Below are 21,223 nucleotides of genomic sequence, written 5' to 3'. Positions count from 1 at the left end.
TCCTGGGCCAGAGATCACGCGCCCCCCACCCGTAGCAGAGCCTGACGCGGCGGTGGCTCATGCGCCTTTGCGTTCCAGCCTCTTGCCACGGAACACACGTCCCATCCCCGGCGCCCGGCCCCGCCCCCTGCCCCAGGCGAGTCTCTGTAGCTTGCCCGCTCGGGTGTCGGAGCTGCCGCGCCCGCGGGCTGTGCACGCTGATTGGTTGTCCCGTGCCGGCGGGCGGCCCGCGGGCGCACACACCCTCCTTGCGCGCCCAATGAGGTTGCGCGCGTCACTGACCCGCCCGCCCATGAGCCGGCAGCCCCTCAATAAGCCACATTGTTGCACGAACCCCAGCGCTGGAGTCCCTGGCCACCGCTGGCAACGCTGTGTCACTCAGCTAAGATACGCGGGAGGGAGCATAGCGCGAGTGAGCCCGATAGGTCCGATCGCCCTAGTGGAGTCGGGCTGTGATTCTTGCTAAGTTGAGCCTTAGTGACCCTGTGGGAGAAGTTAGCGCCTTGACGTTGGGCATCCAGACTCGTCGCCAGAAGCGATACTTAGGCGCGTTCTAGCAATTTTGACTCCCCAAACCTGTTTTTAGAGACTCGAGATCCCCCAGCCCGCGTTAACCTTCTCTGTGTACCGCCAGGAATCCCCGCTCCTGCCGGGCAACCGGGCCCGCATACAAAGCGGTCAGACTTCGCTACCCGCTTCCCCTGCAAACACTCGCGCCTCAGTTTCCCAAGTCCGCGCCGCCTGGCCGCAACAGGATGATTGCCTCGCATATGATCGCCTGCCTCTTCACGGAGCTCAACCATAACCAAGTGCAGAAAGTAAGTAGTGGAGGGCTGGGGCGGGTTGGCTCGCTTCCGATAAAGTTGCGTGTTCTCCGGGAAACTCTTGGATCTTGCCGGGACCCGCTTCCTCCTCATTCAGGGAGTGGGACGCAGGAAAAGTCTTGAGTAGCTGGGAAACTCCTGGGCGCGAGGAGCCACGTCCGCTAGGCGCTGGCAGACTTGTGCGCGCGTGCGAGGCGCCAGCGCTCGAGTACCGCCTGCCTCTCTTCCTCCCTGCTGTCCCGTGCGCGCTCGCGCTCTCCCCCTACCCCTTTTCCCCAGCTTCTTTTGGAGGGGCGGGTAGCTCGGCACGTAGTCTAGGACTGTTGGGCCCACGTGGGAGGAACCCCCCTCCGGTAGCGAGTTCCGGCGAGAGCACGTGGGGAGAAATGTAGCTGGGGGAGGAGGCGCCGCGGCCGCGTGGGGCTGCTGGGGGCCTCCAGCGCTTAAGGACTCGTTTAGGAGGCGTGCTGTTCCCCCTAGTCGTCCCTCCTCGCCTTGCGGAGGAGGGCCAGAGGAAAAGGCGACCCAGGAAGGAGCGGGAAAGCGCGCAGACTAGCTCTGCCGCCGCGCCCCCTCCCCGGAACTGAGGTGCCCGGAACTGAGGCTCCACGAGGGGCGTACATCCCCTTAGCAGATCTGCCTCTGGACGGCTCCGCCTCGCGTCCCCGGGTCCCGCCTCCCAGTGGGGGTCGCCCTTTTTGTTACTTTTTGGTTTTCCCTTAGAAGTTGCTCGGAGAGGACCCCTCCCCCTCCCCAGATTCCTTGAGATTTTGTGGTTCTGAAAACCAGCCTTTTCCTGCGCCCAGGCCCCGACTTGTCGGTGCCCCTTGCGCTTTCCGCTGCCCCCAGACCCGAGCTCCCTCGGCGGCCTGCCGGTTCATTTACATAAGAAAGAGCCTCGGGCCCTGCTGCGAGCCTCTCTCTCCCTGCCTCGGGGTATGAAGGTGGGGGTGGGTTAGTTAGGGCAAGGCTCCTGACGCTTTCACTCTCGGGGAGAATTGAGTTTCTGAAATACCTTGGATTAAGGGTATTGGCTCCTGGCCTGAGTCCTTGACTATGATTTGAGGGAGGGGATGGTCTGGGCTTGGGGTGGGTGGGAGTTTTCTTTTATAGCTGTGAGGCAATGACAGCATTGCTCAATTACATATTTGAGATTTCAGGGTCCAATGGGAACACTTATTTAGGGAAAATGTCTTGACATCGTTCTGTGGGGCGAACTGTTTATATTCCCATTTTGGCGGTCCTGAGGGCATAGGAAAGAATGGTAGGTTATAATCTTGATGTTTCCAGAGCCATGGCAGATGAACCTCAGACCTGAGGGGGATCCAGAGGCGCTGGTTTACTCTGTAAATGTCTTTACTTTCTGACCCCTTCTTGGGATGTGGCCCTGCACTTTAATTCAGTTTATTTAAAAGCATGTCTTTGGGCTGGCAGGATCTTGGCAATTTCTGTAGGCTTCTCTGCCCAAGATAGGAGTTAACTGTGTGTGGGGGGAAGACTGTCATCTCTTGGCAAGCTCTAAAATACAAAGTGGAGGATCATTAATCCCAGGGAGGTCTCAGTTGAGTGAATACCGCTCCAGGACATTTGAATTCTTGAACAAGTTTGCTTTTCCCTCCTTCAGAGGAAATAAGACTGTGGAACTGTGAAGTTGTACTATTCTTGGGGTCTGGAATGGGGGTCATCTCCCCGGATTCCAGAGTGGAAAGAAAATTAGCCAGAGAATCTGGAAATGAGTTTTAATGTCTTGTGACTTATTCACCACAGGACCTTGAACCGCTTTGACTTACTATTTATTTTTGTAAGATGCATAAGGGAGCAGCCTTGTCCATTTTAGAGAAGTATGATGAGACACACCAAAGTGAAAATATCTCTCCTGTAGGCTTCTCTTCTCTAGGAGCCACCTTTCAATCTGTGAAGTGTCCCTGAGAACATTTGGATGTATTTCCTGTAAGTTACCAATGGGGACAGAGTTGAATCAGACCTTTAACTCACCAGGTGTCAGATCCCGGATTTAAGTTCTTAGTTTGGGTGAGCAAAGCTGTTTGATTCTAGCTGTAGTTACATGGAAAGTAAGAAAAGAATCAGAATGAATTTCTGGATGGAAGAATTAGGAGAGAGGGATGAAGTTTGAATTTAATTTTATAGTCATTTGGGAAGGTCTTTATTTGAACTGTTCTGAAATTCCTCTGTGATGACATCATCTTACCTATTCTAGTTTGAGAGCATGGACAGGTTTATGTCACCTGTCCAGAACTAGCCCCATTAGGAATCACTTGTCTCCTATGGACAATCCTAATGTTTTGGTCTTTAGGGTAATACTAAGGGTTATTTGCTCACTTTTGCTTATTGAAACTTTGGAACTCAAGAGCAAACAGAAAATATCTACTCTGTACCTGGCACTGTCCTAAGCTCTAGACATAGATTACCTCAAAAACACTTAAACAACCCTGTGAGATAAGTGCCATTATTAAGAGCATCCCTATTTTGCTGGTAAGGAACTGCAGCACAGAGTAACTTGCCCAAGGTCACTAGCTTTTTTGCAAGAGCAATGTGGTTTTTTTTTTTTTTTTTTTGCTTATTTTTCTTTTTGTAAGAGCACCATGCTCATGACCACTACTTGCCTACCTCTGAGGAACATAGTGGATTACTGATTTATGCCTACTGGTAGCAACTGTACTCAATAATGTCCAGAAATAGAACTAGCTCTCCTATTGGGAGCTCTGAAATCATTTTCCTTTCTGACTGCTCCACCTTTGTCAGCTGGTCTATGGGTTACTTCAGAGGCCTCCTAAAGTTTCCCCATTTCTGTTCTCTTTTTGGAGCTAGACTGAATTATTTCAAAAGCCTCTGACAACTTTGTATTGGTTACTGCATGTCCTGGACCCCATCCTTCATCTTCAGCCTCTTCCTCCTCTCCCTCTTTTCATTCCCCAAAGACTTGAATTGCCATACCTTTAAGTGTATGCCGTTCACATTGGGTCATTCCACCTTTGCCCTTGTGGCCTTGAACATGCAACCTAGCTTTTCTCAACATGACCCCTTCCAGCTCCAATGCTACTTCCTCTTCCTGCTTTTTATTACCCCTCCTGTGTGCCCACATTGCTGCACTTGAATCTTGCATGGTGTTGGTTGCATTTCTACCAAACATGAGAGTTGGTGGTTTTCAGTTTCAGTTCCTTCCTCAGGACAGGCCAAATCCTGACTATTTCAATTTTATCACCACGATTTCTGTCCGCCGTTGAGGTGGGCACTCAGTGAGAATGAAAGAGGAGGCCTTCTTGGAGAAAGAAGCGGAATAAAGAATGGGCAGATGAAAATGGGCAGATGGGCAGAAGGAAATGCAGTTCTCAGGGCTACTCTTTCCTTGGGATTATGGCCTAAGACTGATCCTGAGTGGCAGAAAGACAGAAGGGGGTACGTTTCCTGTTTTAGCAATCAAGGCTTTGTGTCCTATCTGGAGAAATAGAAGATTCATTTTATTGGGGTAAATTAATATACAAACTACAAGATTTTTGTTTCGTAGGAATAAGAATCAGAGCAGAGTTAACTGTAGATCTGAAATTAAGCATTTACCTCTTCCTTTATCCATTGATCAAATTGTTTTGATACACGTAGATTGAAAAACATTTTATGCCAATTCTGGAATATACAGAGCTCACTTACGGCTTCTTGCTGTATAAGCAAGTGGTGACCTTCAACTGTGGACTTGAGGGGAGCATCTTGGAAGCAGAATGATTCAGCAGCAACCAGAGTCAAGACAGATAAGAATTTTAATTTCTTTTTTTTTTCTTCCTTCTTTCTTTTCTTTCACCTAAGGGTGCAAGGCTTTCTGGGTACCATGTAGGAAGCAGAAACACTTTGCATTTATCTGGAGAGCTAAGTCTCCAGGGAAAGATAACTTATGGCTATTAAACCTAAAGAGGATACATTGCCATGGGTTGGTGGGGAGTGAGTGCCAATTAATCTCTAGATAAGGGGTTAAAATAGTGGGGGTAAACTACTTGCTAAAACCTTAATAAAATTATTTTTGACTATTAATTCCTGCTGGGTTAACTGTCAGGTACAATGTGTCATTTTTTTCAGTTTGTAACATTTTACTGTCTTAATACAACCCCTTCTGTTGCTCAGAAGGCAGCTGTTGGTGGTAGTAAGAATACTTTGTAGCTTTTGTGAATCATCCATTTGCCAAGATCCTATTCACTAAGAAGCACTTTTTTTTTTCTTTATTCTTGAAGGGATTAAAATTCCCTCAGGCTGCTCAGCCAAAGTCAGCATTTTACTTTTTTTTTTTCTTCTCATTTTTCAAAGTTGAACTTTTCTAGTACCCCGAGGAGTTTGGGGACAGTTGAGAGCCCTTTTCTAGGGAGAATCAGAGCAACACAAACCACAGAGTTAAATGTGGCAGCTGGAGTAAGGAGATCTGATGTACCAAAAAATCTTGGGTGCCCCAGAAAGTGTGCCTCCTTTGTTTAGATACTTCCTGTTTCAAAGACCAACTCTTGATAAGAGGTTCCTCATTATCATTGCGGAGTTTTGAAGTCAGCAAGTTCGGTTTGTTTTCTAACACTGTATGTTGTCTGTTGTTGCCATTTCAAAGCAGTAGGGGTGGGGTGTGGCAAATCAAAACCCCACGTTCACTGGATGCCTCTTGACATTGTCCCTCTTTCTTGCACTGGAGGGGTTGTTCCTGATTATTTCTAAAACTGTTTTTTCAACCTTGGTGTTTTTGACAGTTTGGGCCAGAAAATTTTTTCGTGAGGGCCTATCCCAGCAACAGAGTCAAGATTTGTAGACCCTATCCAGCTTTATGGAGTTCTGTTTTTTTTTTTTTTTTTTTTTTTTCCCCACTATTCCTTTAGAGCAGTATTTTTAAACTAGGAGTGAATTTTGTGCTTCGGGCAACTTTAGCAATGTCTGTCACCATTTTGGGTTGTCACAGTTGGTGGGTGAGTATGTTTTATTGGCATCTAATAAGTAAAAGCTGAGGGATGGATGATAAATACCCATCCTGTGTCCCGTCCCGTCCCCCGCACCCCGGCCCCATTCTCTGTAAGTAATTATCTGGTTCAAAATGCCTGTAGAGTGGAGGTTGAGAAACTGCTTTAGAAGAACATAGCCCATTTCCCTTTTTTCCTTTCAATTTTCAAGTACATCATTCATGGTTGTATAGCTAGTTGGCAGCCCTGGTTGAGACCAAAGCCCTCAGCTTTCAATAGTGTGTCACATCATGGGAAGTCATGGTGGGAGATAGGCTTTTACAAATAAGGAATTTAAGGTGAGGTTACCAGTCTCCAGCTGTCGACAGATGCCCATGATCTCTCCCTGAAGGGTGGGTTTCCTGAGGCAGGAGCCAGTTGAGGTTTCTCTGTTCTCAACCAGAAAAATGGAGGCGGTGCCCATTTTCCAGGAAACCAGTGGGAAAGAAGTCTGCTCTTGTCCTTGGGAAACTCTCGCTGTGACTGTGTTGGAGTTTCTAGGGAGGCTGAGTATCTGCCAGGCTTAAGGACAAGGCAGGCGTGTGACCTGGTGAAACCTGAGCTCAGGAGCTGCTGTAGCTGGGGAGCAGAGGAGAGGGGCCAGTGATACCCACTGAGGTACAGGGACAGTCCAGCAGTTCTTGGGGGGGAGGCTGTATAGTGAGATGTGGAGTCGGGCTCCCTGGGGTTGAATCCTGACAGGGTGAGCATGGGCTAGTTTTGAAGCTTCTCTAGGCCTCAGTGTCTTTCTTTTATAAAAGGGAGAGATTGTTGAATACCATCCTAAAGAGGATCGTTTTAAGGATTAAACAGAGAAAGTGTTAATATGTCAAGCTCTTAGAACTATTATGGACACATAGTTATTATGTAATGAAATAATAGTACACAGAAGGAAAAAAGAAAGACACTGTTACCTACCCTCCTTGCCTTATCCAGGTGGACAGGAACAGAAAAAGGCCCTGCTTGGACCTAAAAATAATTCCCATGAGCTTCTTTTAGAGTATGTGGGTACTAGCTTGCCTGTGCTTCCTTATGATAGATTTGATCAGAGGACTAAGGGCTGCGGTTGGGGAGAGTCCTGGAGCTGGGAAAAAAGGAAACATCTTTGCTGTCCCTTTCAGCTTCTAAAATCTTTTACCTGAACTTAGGAGAGCCAGCCTTGACCCCCTCCTCTAACATGATTTCTTTCTGGTTCTCTGAGGCACAACCCCATTTGGTGATCTCTGGGATGCCTTGCCCATTGATGCACCCCAGGTTGAAGCATCTTTCTTGTGATGCCATGAGAAACACAATTGCATTAAACGATCATGGTGTTAGTTTACTCACTCCTGTTCACTGGTGAATGCCCTCCCTACTGTTCCCCAGTAAATTCCCAGAAAGTACAAGGGTAGACACCCCAAGGGCAGTTGCTCAGGCTTCTCCCTATGGAAGTTTTCTTCTGTTGTAGAGTTTACCTTTTGGATCCTTGCTCACCCTTGCTCATGTCTGCCCACTGAGGAAAGCCTTTGAGGTGTCCTGGGCTGAAGAATCATAAGACAGGCCTTGAGAGGCTTGGCTCCCCTTGACTCCTGGAGATTCCCTGAAGGGTCTCAGCAGGGAGCTCTTTGCTCCTCATGTTCAGACCCCTGGCCATAGAGTGTCTTCCCTCCTGCTGAGGGTAGGGTGCCCCTACTTCTTGACAAACCTCAAAGGATCCTTTGTGTGGAACCCACACTCTGGAAACCGGGTATGGTGTATGCCTGTAGGCAGACAGGCAGGAGGAGTCCAAGTTCAAGACCAGCCTCAGGAACTTAATGAGACACCCTGTCTCAAAAAAAAAAAAGGGGGGTGGGTGGGTGGGTGGAGTGATGGTGCTAGGGGTGTAGCTCAGAGTTAGTGCTTGCCCAGCCTGTGCAAGGCCCTGGGCTCAATCCCCCAGCACCAGAACCAAAAAAAATCTTAAAACAACCCAGTTTGGAGGTCTGGAGTCTTGACCTTGTTCCTGTGAATAGAATCACACATTTCCCTGGAGTGCCACCCTCTTTTACAGGTGGGTCACAAACTTTTTGTGCTGTTGTCTCTGGATCTCTAAGCATTTCCTTGACATTCCTTTCCTGGAGGGACCTTGATATTAAGCCTTATCTCACAGGTCACCAGCAGATTGAGTCAGGCTCTGAAAACCAAGCTCTGGTGCCCACCCCCGCACCTACCCAACCTTCTTACCTCCTTCACCACGGCTCCTGGGTTGGCCCCTGGAGGCTGGAGGTGGTCTGTATTTTCAAAAGACCTATTCTCAACCTTTTTCTTTTCTCTGTATCATTGAATGAAGGAAGGAATGAAGCCAGACAAACTACCTGACTACTTTAATTAGAGTTAATGAGAGCTTTTTAGGTTGCCTTCTCCATACCCATTTTCAAATTAATTAATTAATTATTGCTGTACTAGGGATTGAACCCAAGGCTTCTTGCGTGCTAGGCAAGTGCTCTGCCACTGAGCCACATCCCCAGCCCTTTTTATATTATTTTGAGATAGTGTCTCATTAAGTTGCCTAGGCTGGCTTTGAACTTGGTATCCTCATACCTCAACCTCAAAAGTAGCTGGGTTTACAGGCCTGTGCTACTGTTGCCAGTTTCTTCTTTCCCATTTGAGGGGCTTCCTCTTGGTTATGCGCTCTCCCAAATATTCCTATTTCAGTACCCTCTGTGAGCTGGCTGCAGTGGTGCACACCTGTAATCCCATCTACTCAGGAGGCTGAGGCAGAAGGATTGCAAGTTTGAGACCAGCCTGGGCAATGTAGCAAGACCCTGTCTCAAAGTAAAAATAAAAAGGACTGGGGATGTAGCTCAGTGGTAAAGTGACCCTGTGTTCAATCCCCAGTATCAAAACCAAAATCAAACCAAACAAACAAACAAAACCTTCCCTGAAGCCTTCCAATGATGTCCCATTAGTTCCTTCCCCTCACAAGCAAGTACAGTGCTTACTAAGAGCTGGCTTCTGACCACATGCTCTTTGTGTGGTAGCTGAGCTACCCTTAAACTGCCTTCGGGGTAGGAACTTTTCTTATTATTTATCATTTAAATGAAGGTAACAAGCTCAGAACCAAGGACAAGCTAGAATTCAAAACCTGGCAGCCTGACTCCAGAGCCCATGCACTTTCCCCTCAGCATGGGGCTGCTCATGGTGGTTGATAATGTTTCAGTTTCATGGGGTTATGAGTCAGGTGTCAGCCGGGAAGGGATCTTTGGGATCACGTAATCCAAACTACTTTTTACAGTCAAAGAAGCCAGCTGCTACAAACTAAATGAATCAGCCCAAGCTTTTATAGGATCTGGAACCCAATCCCCCAATCCCTGTCCTGTTTCCTTTAAATACTATCTGTGTAGCATGCACATCTTTAAGGTTCCTCAAAAACAAAGTAAGAATTTGCTTTGTGGGCTGTCCCTGTGGGGACCCTATAATTTATTGCCACTTTTGAGAGTACTATTCACAGCCATGCTACCACCACAGGTGCCAACTGAGATTGTCTTGGGCAAGCTGGGACATATGGGTGCCTCTCCTATGGTGGGTGTGATCTTGGGGTGGGTATCAAAACAAACAGACTGGGAGGTCTGGTGCTAGACATGTGGAGCAGAGGGATAGAACCAGAGGGATTTGGTTCAGCAGGTAGTGAGATGGCAGCAGCAGAAGTGGGGAATGCAGATGTCACTGTGAGGTGAGAGGCTCAGAAGGCAGACTCTGGTCACTGGCATGGCACTGTCCAGGGGTGGGCAGAGTGTTATCTCTAGGGAATCTAACATCCTAGGCAGGGCAGGCGGCGGGGTGGATTGGGAGGAAATGATGTCAGGATCTTATACAGTGAGAGTGCAAGCCTGAAGAGCAAGGTCAGATACACAGCACCTGTCAATGTGGTGTAGCCCACTCTTCCCCTTCACCAAGTTGCTCTTCCAACTCTTCTCTTGGCATTCCTACCTCTTGTAGGTAACCATAACAAAGATTTCTTGAGCACCTAGTTTATCTTGAGTGTTGAGAGAGCCGCGGGCATCACAAATATGACGTAGATTTAGCTGGTACCTTTAGTCCTCTGGTGAGAATGAAAGAAAAAGGTGTCAAAAGTACATTGACATGGGCTGGAGAAAGACCATTTGTGCTGAAGGGCGAGTGGGGAGTTTGTTAGGTCAGAGGAGAACATTCTAGGCATGGGAGTCTACACATTCATGTATTTCTAACCTTTTTCAAGACAATGGATCCTTAAAATTGATTTGATGTGTGTGACTTAAGTGATTATAAGTCCGCATTTTATTACAATGAAAGAAACCACCTGTTGTCTGTCCTCACCTTCAGTTTTATGATTGGAACTTATTCTTGGGAATTTTCTCCAAGCCTCAGTTTCCTTGTCAAACATTTGTTGTCTTATTTGCTTCCTGCCATCCATGGACTGAGTCTCTTTCTGGAAGAGGCTAGTGTCTGCTTTACCCTGGTATCCTTAGTGCCCAATCTTGGCACACTCAATTTGGTGCTCAATCAATATCCATTGGGTAAATGAACTTAGCCAGGTCGTGTACATCTGGGATATATTATTCCTTTGCACTGCTGCTCCACAGCCAGAACACAATGTCTGAGGACAGAAGGGCCCTGGGCTAGGCCTCCCAAATGTCCATCTCCTGGACCCAGGGACAGGTGCTGCTGCCTGAGGTCTGTCTGTCTGTAACTTGATGCAGCTGAGAGTGAGAACTGGAAGAACAGGAAACCCTGTGACTCACCACTGTGCAACAGGATCCTGGAGGAGTGGCCCATATGCCTCCCTGGTCAACTCCACACTTACCCTGCTGCCTGAGGCTTGTGAGTACATGGTGTGTCAGAGCTGGAATCTCCCTAAGGTGGCATGGTGGCCCTGCTGAGGGGCCTCCTGATCCCATCTGAAGAAAGCATTGTAGCAGATCTGTTACTTTTTGTTCAACTGGTTTTCAGAGGACAGGGGCTTAACGAACCGGTGTTCTTCTGCTTCATGTCTTCCTCCCCAACTCATCATTTTCCTTTTTATCAGAAACATCTGGTTTTGCCTTGGCAATTTTACAAGATAAACTTGCTGCTCTTTGCACAGCCTTGGCCCTCCCAGGAGGAGTCTGTGAGGGCATTATTATTAATGAGGTCATTGATAGCATTTGCCCGGCTTTCCTGGGATGGGCACACCTGTGCCCCAGGTTGGGGCACTCGACTGGCCACCGGATGTTGTGGGTCTTGCCAGGAACTAGCTTGCGGTTTGGGGAAGCTTCTCCAAGCTTTGGTTTCCTTGTCAAAGATTTGTGGTAAAACATTGGCAAAGGAATAATGCAAAAAATATGAAATTCTTTCAAACCTAAGTTGCCAGCTGTGTCAGCACAGAGTCACTGGAAGGCTGTGTGTGGCTGGATTTAAACTATGAATCTCCCCTCTGGATTGTCCTCTTGTGACCTCTTGGATTTCTTTTGGTGCTTTGACCATGTGTAGTAGGTAGACTAGGGTCAAGTCAGTGCCATCTGCCTTTTTTTCTTAACTACATTAAAAAAAAAAAGTAAAAATATGATACCGAACACATGGGGCAAATGCCACCCAGACACGATAAGAGATCCTTCGTGTCAGTCCCACTTTCAGGCACTTACTCTATCATCTCCCCCACCCTCCCCACCACTCAGTGTGATCATATCATGATTTCTGACAGCATAGATCTGTTTCATACTTAATGAGTGGACTCACTTTCACGTCTGCTTCTTTCACCCAGCATTACATTGTGAGCTTCATCTACATTGTTGTGGGTGGCTGTAGGTATATATTCTTAATAAGTGGTATTTCCTGTCCCACCCTGGTCTGACTGTGTTTGATTTAAAGCAGACAAGACTAAGTCATACTTCCAGAGAACACAGTCCTTCTTAAATTTCTTTTGAGGAGGCCAGGTTGGAGCATTGGCCTAATAATATAGATGATTTGGTTGTATCTTCGGGCAAGAACAGTGTTAAGAAGGCTGGGGTCTGGAAGCTAAAAGATTGTTCCACTGCCACCTGGAAAGAGTGTTCTAAATATTAACAGAAACATCCAAAAACTGAAGAAAGGAACCAGACTGTGCCTCAGGTGTCCCTGAATCCTTTGCCCTGATGCTTCTAAGCTTGTAGAGCCACTTTCTTATCCTATTTGATCACTTGAATTTACCCTTCTGCCAGGAGGGTGTGTCCTATAGAAATGACTGATGAGCATTTGCTCGTTAGTGTAGTATTTATTTTCTGCCTGCTTACTAAAAGGATTTGGCGATTTGGGTCAGCTTTCAGTAAAAGGATTTCTAGAACAAGAGTCATCAAACAGGCAGGGATGATTTCCAAAAAACTTAATTGGAGCTAAGGACAGAGCTCTGAGCTTCCTGACAGTCAAGACAAAATGGATCATTGTCCTTAAATCGGTATTTTCATCTCATTGGGATAGCAGGAAGCACAGTGTATCTGGGCAGACAAACTTTCTCCTGACACTCAACCCTACAGGGAAATGACCAGCCCAGGAAGAGTTAGTGAATAGGATGAAGTCTTTAGTGTAGGGTGGTCTTCATAGTCCTTCCTTCCTGTGATTAGAAATAATGAGATCACATTTGGCCAGCTTCTTGCTTCTCAGGGACTCTTGTTAACTAGGTAGAAAAAGTCTGTATGGTTATTTTTAGATCCTAGAAGCATCTAAACAATTTAGTATTTTTTTTATCTGTTGTCCCATTTGAAATATCTCAGATTCTACATTGTACTAGTTGATTATGAATAACCAGTTGCAAATTATAAAGAGCTCTGAAAAATGATAGAGTTAAATCATAAAGCAATTAGTGAGGAACTATGAAATGTAGTGATTCGAATAGCTTCCTGGCACCTGGAAATCATATATACATATATATGAGAAAAAATATATTTATGTCTATACACACATTTATATGTGTGTGTGTGTGTGTTTTATATATATATATATATTATATATATATTATATTATATATATATTATATTATATATATTATATATATATATATATTACTGAGGGGTGCTTTACCACTGAGCCACATCCCTAGTCCTTTTTATTTTTTTATTTTGAGACAGGGTCTCATTGAGTTGCTGAGGCTGGCCTAGAACTTGCAATCCTCTTTCCTCAGCCTCCTGAGTTACTGGGATTTTAGGCATGCACCACCACCAAGCCTGACTAGAATTTGTAATCATTTTAGATCTTGGGCTTGCTCACCCCTTCTGAGACTTTTCACATTGTGGTCTCCAGGTCAACATTTATTCCCTGAGATGACTTAGCTCAAGAGATCTCTCTTCTGGTGGGGATGTGGCTCAAGCGGTAGCGTGCTCACCTGGCATGCGCGTGGCTCTAGGTTCGATCCTCAGCACCACATACAAACAAAGATGTTGTGTCCGCCGAAAACTAAAAAAAAATAAATATTAAAAAAATTCTCTCTCTCTCTCTCTCTCTCTCTTTAAAAAAAAAAGAGATCTCTCTTCTGAATACTGTTGTCACACCTGTGACACTCCAGGGGATGTCCTGCAACATGTTTGCCTTTCTAATCTACCAGGATGCATCCCTCTGTGCATTCTAGAGGCCTTTATTGGTCTATATTTTAAACCAGGTTCTTCATTATCTTATAAAATCCTATAGATCAGGACCTTGATTTCTTAAAAATTTTTATTGTGATAATATATATAGAACAAAGTTCACCATTTTAACCATTTCTAGGTGTACAATTAATTCAAGGGCATTAAGGACATTTACACTGTTGCACAGCCATCACCACTATCCATATCCAAAAGTAATTTCTCTTAAAATTATGGTTCTATTCCCCAGAGTATTTTATACATAATTGGTGTTCAATAGCTGTTATAACATAGGAGGCTGAGGTGGCATCAGTGGTTAGGAATTCAGGTCTGAATGATAATAAATTCCTCAGATTTGGACGTTGAGATTCATGGTTTCTTCTTTCCTTTTAAACCTCTTAAGGTACCCAAGATTGAATTCCTAGCCTGTTAGATAAACTGTCAAAGTTGGACTATTGCTCTTTTCTAGGCATTATTTGATCGGGCCCGTTTCTCACTGAGACCAGATAGGGTGACTCCAGGATCCAGGCATTGGTCACCAGCCGTTCAGTTGGATTTGGCCTATGAAATGAGATGGACCCTTCTGGACCAGCCAGGTTGTCATTCATCTGGGTGGTCCAGTTTCTAGTCTTAACTCCGGATTTGCTGAAGGCTGCTCCTGATGGGCCTCCGAGAAGCCCTTTCTAATTCTTGCCTCCAGGCCTCTAATTCTCACCTCCATTGCCCTTGGGTCGCTGCCATTTCTGGTCAGGGCTGTGCCTGACTCAGCCTGTCCACTGTACATTTTGAGGTGGAATCTCTGTTAGACTGACCTTTTGTTTTCTCCATTCTTTATATTGTTTCCACGACACATGTTGCCTTCCTTTTAGTGCTGGTCCAGGGGTAAATTTGTACGTTTAAAGGGATGGGTGTTAATGGCATCCTAATTTGGGTTCTTGTTTTATAAAGAGTATGGGGTTGATTTCTTATTAAGGCTACCCCTGCCCCTACCCCCAGCTCTGTAGAGGAAGAGCTGGTGTGTTATGGGAAAAACAAAACTGACCAAAATTGCCCAATGAGGAAGTTCTAATCTCCTCAACATTGCCGAATAGGTATCAACTAAAACTGCTAACTCTTTCTCTCGAATACACACCCTTGCCTCTTGGGCAAGCAGGCAACTTTCCCAGACCCTATCCTGGCTTTGCCCTGGCCTGCCTTTGGTTCCCTAGCCTGGAAGGCTTCTTCCTTTTTTCCAGATAAAGAGAAGCAGTCCTGATAGGCCACACGCCCACCACAGGCATAGAAGGAAGCATTTTGGGAAATAGGCTCTGCCTTGTTGGGTTGAGAAACATCCTTGGCCTTCCAAGGATGCCACTTGAAGAGAAATCTAGAACAAAGAGAAGAGGTGGAAAGAAAGCAGGGCAACATAGAACTTCATGTTTGGCATTGCCATTACAGTCACCATTGTGTTAGGGCTCCTCATTCTATTTTATAGCAAGGAAACAGGGGCTCAGGGGAAGTGTGGCTTTTCCAGTGTCTCACACCTGTACTGGTGTTACAGCTAGGATTTGCACACTGGTTTTTCTGTTGCCAAAGTCCTTGCTTTACCACCACCAGCTACAAAATGAGGCTTGGCCAGAATGATTTGATAGTTTCCAACAACTTAATCTTTTCCCAGCAAGTGCAGGGTTTGTCTTTCCAACTCCCAGCACCCTGGATCAACACAGGATTATTTCAGAGGCACACACTTGGCCCAGTCAGTGTCTTAACTACTGGCTTTTAGAGACCCCAGGCAGAAAAGTGGTAAAAATGATTTTTATAAATAGTGTTGATGAAACAGTGTTGGCCAGTCATTATCACATCATTGGCATGGTAGAAACCTGCCCAGGACATGGGAGGATGTTTGAGCCACCAACCCTAGAAGTATCCATTTAGTTAGTCTGGAATGGATGTTTGGAACTTTTAATGCTTTTAATAAGTTCCTTGTTTGATTTCTGATGAGCAGTCAAGTTTGGGAACTCATCACAAGTGGCAGAATGGAGAAAAAAGTTATCAGAAAGCAGATTTATCTCTGATTGAGGAAAAGCTTTCTGATTCTGACCAACAATGGAACTTAAAGAAGTGTGAGCCTCTATGCTTGGAAGCATTCAAACATGGGCCAGATAGATGTCTATTGGGGTGAGACAGGAAGTCCACAAACTCAGATGCTGTGTTCACTAGGATTTTGAACTATTTACCTCAAGGGCCTTCCTTTCTAAGAGTGGATACTGTTTAGCTGTTGACCCGGTGCCGGTGTACATATGGCAACTCCTACGTGGCTTTCTCCCCTGGCTTTGGGCCTTCTCTGGCTCACTCTGGGAGAAAGATGGCAGGATTCTGAAAACTGCATTCACTTCTCTCCCAACCCAGGAAAACCATTCCTTGTGTGGAGGCTGTGTCTTGTTTCTGACTTCTGCTTCTTTGGCCACTGTTCACCCCACACAGCAGTGCCCCCTGTGTGGGCTCCACTGCTGTGTTTTGGAAGCTGTGACATTAGGTAACTAATCATCTCTTCCTTGTGGCCCTAATAAACTGGGTGGACACATCATCATGCTCAGGTGCCATCTACTCCTGAGTTCCAAGAGCTCCAAAGTGAAAGAGAGGACGTTTGAGTCAAGATGTAGGACTTTCATCTTATATCTGTTCCACATCCTTTCTCTTAATCTTCTCATATGATGGAGAAGAAACCAAGGTCCTGGAGTCATCCAAGAAATCAAAGGGCAGTGGGTAGGACAGGCAAACATGGTGGTCCTGGGGCTTGGAGGTGGATATGCAGACCTGAATCCCAGCTCTTCCTCTCACCATCCAAATGCCCTTAAAAACAGGATTATAGAAGTTCTACAAAAAGACAATGGAAATCAATCAAGTCAGTAGAGTGTTAGGTTGGCTGCTGACAAGTAAGAAATGTTTGATAAATGTTTAGCTACTGCTAACAAACATCCTTGTCATCATGATTTTCATCTGTCTTTGGACACGGAAAGATGATTCTAATCTATTGGGCAAAGGATGATATGTCTTGAGTAAGGGGTAACTGCTTAACTTGATCTTTGGGTGTTAAGGATGAGAAGTATCTGACTGGATTTCCCAAAAGTCTTGTAGCAGTTTCAACATCAAAGGTAAACTAAGAACGGCTGCTGTGAATTTGCCGTTTTTTGGACATGACCTTGCACTTTAGGAAGTGGTATTAGGACCTCTTAAGGCAGTACAGGATCAGCTCTTCCCCATGGATTCTCCTACCCCCTCTGGACAGCACAGAGCCATCTGTGGAGGAGGTGGGTAAGGGGCCTCAGTGAAACTTCTGGGCTTTCCTCTCCTTGGGAAAATAGTAAGATGGAATCTCTAGCTTTGTCATGTGTCATTCTTATGAAAATGTCCCTAGACATATCTGCTGTCCCTGACCTGCCAGATTAGCCCTGTAGGCCATACACTGTGCTATTTGCTCTTGATCTCTGTTTTTTGGGAATCACTAGAATAGAAAGTGGTTTTAGTACCAGGAATTTAACCCAGGGGTGCTTAGGTGCTTAATCAATCACTGAGCCACATATCTAGCCCTTTAATTTTTTTTTTTTTTTTGAGACTGGGTTTCACTAAGTTGGTTGCTTAGGGCCTTGCTAAGTTGCTGAGACTGACTTTGAACTTACGATCCTCCTGCCTCAGCCTTGAGAGCTGCTGGGATTACAGGCATGTGCCACTGCATCCAGCCAAAAGATTGCCTTTTAATGGGTGTGGCCAGCCTGAGTTCACTACAGTGCTATTAGTTAGGCCTGTGTAGACCTGCTGTAGTCTAGCAGGAGAAGGGCAGTCATCTAGCAGAGTAGATAAGAGCATAGGCCAGCTAGACTGCTCCATATAGTCCCTGCTCCATCCTGGCCCCTTTTATCTATGTGACTTAGGGCACATTGCTTTCACCTCTCTGTGGAATGGAGGTAATAACAGTACCCACCTCCAAGGGTTCTTGTGAGGGTTAATGAGTTAATGGGTGCCAAGCTTTGACAACAAGAACTCACTCGCTGGCACTATGGGGGAGGGCTTGCTGTTATTACTGTTGTCCATGAGGGCAGCTCAACACTGTCCCTGGATATGGCCTGGTACTGGCCTCTGGTCTGGGTTGCCCTAAACTTTGTGCATTTGTGCACCCTAGTGGTTAGGAAGCAGGAGGTCAGTGACCTGGCCTGGGCCTGGGAGGTGGGGTGCCAATCTGGGAGGCTGAAGCAGTGGACATGAGGCAAGCGAGGAGCTAGGACCCTGAAATGGAACAGAATGGACAGTTGGGTTTTCTCTGATTTAACCAATGGACTTATTAAATAGTCTGAGACAGTTTTTTTAATCTATATGGCAACGGGGGAATTCTGGGAAATTCTCATTGTGCAATTCTAAACCCAACTGATAAAACTGATCTTTTTGTAGGCTGGGGGAAGGAGTGGAGAAGCGGCTGAGGGCCGGCTTAGTGGGAAGAAATTGCCTTGTCACCATTGTCTGCTCCTATTTCGTCCTTCTCCAGCCCATTTGAGGATTGTGTGTGTCCATTCCTTGGGTTTGGAACACTGGCACTGTGGAAGGGGGTGAGGGTGGGTGATGCATCACGGGCTCTCCTTTATCCTGCTCACGGCTGCTTTCAACATTTTACCCCAGACTCTGGTCTTTCCACTTTTAGAATCTTGGAAGATTGATAAGAAGTCATTACTGGTCAGGATCTTTGAAGTGATCTGACGGCCCATCTCATTCTACAGGGTCAGAAACAGTCCCAAAGAGAAGGGACAGTCCAACCCCTGTAGGAAGTTAGAATAGGGCTTGGAAGGGAGAAGATGTAAGGGGACTCTCTCTCTTTCTCTTTTGTCACAAAGAAGGACACTGGGTTTTCCATGAAAGGATTAAATACCTTGTACTGTTCCTCTGGAAATCCTAGGTTGCAAGTTCAGTTAAAAAAAAAAATATCAAGCAGGGCCAACAAAAAATGATGGAGAATATAAAAAGCTATAATAATATTAATGACCATATTTGGCTGAGAAAGTTAATTTTACTCCTTCATTAAAGTTGGGCCAGGGCAAAGGACAGATAATCATTTACATGTTTCTCATGGCGGGTAACATTGGTAGTGGACATCAGCCAACCTTTTCCCTTGGAAATCTGTGAGTTTCAGAGCTGGTGAAGGATGTGGTATCCCTTCTAGTCCCTCAGTTGGCTGATGAGAACAGGAGGACCATGTACTCATACCTTCAGGTCACAGCTGGGTCCTGGCTATATGGAAACTCATGCACCTCCTTGGATGGGTCTCTGTCAGTCCTCTTCCTACAAAACTGGGAATATCCATGGCCAAGGCAGAGAACTTCCAAGAAGGAAACTGTCTGAGAGGGATACTCTCAAACTGTCTGAGAGGAGGCCTCTCCTTCTGGTGTTCAGTCTGGAAAAGTTTGTATACATTTATTGTGGAAAACAAGATCAGTGAAATAATTAGGGAGGGTTGTTTCCACCTCCGAGCATAAGAGAGGTATGATTTATACAGAGCCCCTATTATGTGTCAGGCACTCTACTACTCCAGAGATATGAGCCTGAACAAAGAAACATCAGTCTTTTAGCCTTATGGTCTAGCCGCTAATATAGATGCCCCCCGGCTCACTATGGTTCCACCAATAATTTTTGGACTTTATGATAATGGGAAAGTGATACATGTTCACTTTGAATTTTGAATCTTGATCTTGGCCCAGGATAATGGTAGTAGTATGATAGTCTTTCTTCATGCTGGGCAGTGCCAGTTAGCCATGGCTCCCAGTTAGCCATGTGCTTGCAAGGGTGAATGACTGATATTCTACAATGTAGAGCGGCTAAGCTATAATGTTCAGTAGATTAGGGCTTAAATACATTTTCAACTTAAGACATTTTTCAGTATAGGATGCGTTTCTCAGGATGTAACCTCACCCTAAGTCCAGGAGCAGCTGTAGACAATCATTTCCAAATTGTGGATGGTGTTGGGGAAAGCTAGAGTCTTTAAAGTTTCAGGGAGTCCCAACTATTATATTCAGGAAGAGAAGAAGAGGAGTCTGTGGAGAGAGGCCTGAAGGGTTGATGGGAGATGGCAGGGTCTGTGTGCATGGACCCCAGGGCAGGGAAAGGGCAGGCTGGGAACTAAACTAGGGATAGAGGCTGCTCAAGGGTACGGAGACATACCATAAGATCAGGAGCTGGGCAGAGGCCAGGCCACCTAGAAACTTGGAAGGTTTTCTGGTCTGGTTCCAATGGGAAGCCGTGGATAGATTTTTAAGCAAGAGAACAGCAGAGTCTGGTTTGGGGGTTGAAAAACAGATGGAAGATATATGAGACTGGGTGAGCCCAGGTAAGAGGCGCTTGGCCTAAGGTGAAGGACAATGGGATTGACATGACTGGCCGTGTGAGGTATGTGGGGAATAGAGGAGGGTCAGTAATGAATTTTAGTTGTCAGGTGTTTTAATTCAACCTGTCTGAAAAGAACTAACTTCTCTCTTCCCCAATTGTCCTTTCCCCAGGTCTTAAATATTCTCTAGAAATAAAATTAAATCTATTTTCATTATTTTAATTTTTCAGTTTAAAAAAGATAATCTTGATAATTTGATTCCCATTAGTAGTCTTTAATAATCACGTTTTATGAATGACCGATTTTATTCTTTTGAAGGGATGTGTTATATTCTATTAGATGAACCTAATATTATATTTATATATGTAACTATATATATTTAATATATTTATGTATGTATTTAATCCCTAGGTCTTTATTCCTGTTTTCTCTTTCAGGTTGAGCAGTATCTCTACCACATGCGTCTCTCCGATGAAACCCTTTTGGAGATTTCTAAGCGGTTCCGCAAGGAGATGGAAAAAGGGCTTGGAGCCACCACCCACCCCACTGCTTCAGTGAAAATGCTGCCAACTTTTGTGAGGTCCACCCCAGATGGGACAGGTACTGCAGCTGGGGGGTGGTAGCCCTGAGCAGTTTGGTTGTCATTACTTAGGGACCCAAAGGTTCTTTGGTTTTAAGCTTCAGAAGCCAATCCAGGCTAATGTAAGCGGCCGGGCAATGAAATGGAAGGCTGGGGAATGGGCTAGGCAGGAAAGCTGGGAAAGCTGGCAGTCTGGGCAGGCGAGGTTGAAACACCTCTTTGTCAACGCTACCTGGACTCTCTGACAGCCGTTTGTTTTCCATCATGTGCTGAGAAAGTCTTCTTGGCTGTTTGGGATTTTACAGTCCCACACAGATTGCTCACAGTGGTGGTGATGAGCCACAACAAGCATACTGTGATGGTCACAGCCATGGGCTCTGGCAGCTGCACTCTGGCCCACCTGTGTGCACATAGCCAGCACATTCTTTAGGCATGCTAGAGAGACAGTGTAGTTCAGATCGTCCTAGATTCTTTCATTTTCTTTTCTTTTCTTTCTTTTTTTTTTTTTTTTTAGTTTGGGGTGTCACAGTGTTGCTGGTTCAAATTCCTAGGATCTAGTGATCCTCCTGCCTTTGTCTCCCAAGTAGCTGGAACTGTGGGCACATGACACCTTGCCTGTTTTTTTTTTCTTTTCTTTGTCCTGAGGATTGAACTCATGGGCACTGAGCTACATCCCCAGCCTTTTTACTTTTTTAGTTTTTAAACAGGGTCTTTCTAAGTTGCTGATGGTGACCTTGAACTCTTGATCCTCCTGCCCCAGCCTCCCAAGTCACTGGAATTATAGGCTTGTGCCACCATGTCTGGCTCATCCTAGATTATTTTTTGAGCTTTATGAAAAAAAATACTAGAAGTCTGAATAAACTTGGGGAAAATGTGAAGAACCACAGTGTGCATGAGGTATCAAAGGTTCTGAAGTTCTATTGCAA

At 45.6% G+C, this 21,223-nt stretch overlaps 1 protein-coding gene across 2 annotated transcripts in view; it reads left to right on the top strand.

Moving 5' to 3' along the window:
* Positions 1-317: 317 nt before the first annotated feature.
* Hk2 (hexokinase 2) overlaps positions 318-21,223 on the top strand; it is a 60,431-nt gene continuing 39,525 nt past the window's right edge. Inside the window, exons 1-2 of one of the 2 annotated variants that reach the window (XM_046432327.2) lie at positions 318-818; positions 20,155-20,317. In XM_046432327.2, coding sequence (XP_046288283.1) covers positions 756-818; positions 20,155-20,317 — 226 coding nt within the window. In that variant the 5' untranslated portion in view covers positions 318-755. Of the gene's footprint in view, positions 819-3,479; positions 4,242-20,154; positions 20,318-21,223 lie in introns of those variants that run through there. The other variant, XM_046432328.2, reaches the window with a different exon arrangement.

This window comes from Marmota monax, unplaced genomic scaffold (genome assembly GCF_021218885.2).
Source record: "Marmota monax isolate L192 unplaced genomic scaffold, Marmota_monax_Labrador192_F-V1.1 WCK01_AAM20220418_F8-fsc00106, whole genome shotgun sequence".
Classification (NCBI taxonomy): Eukaryota; Metazoa; Chordata; class Mammalia; order Rodentia; family Sciuridae; genus Marmota; species Marmota monax.
The sequence above is the reverse complement of the archived record's forward strand: the minus strand, read 5'-3'. Positions and strand labels throughout refer to the sequence as shown.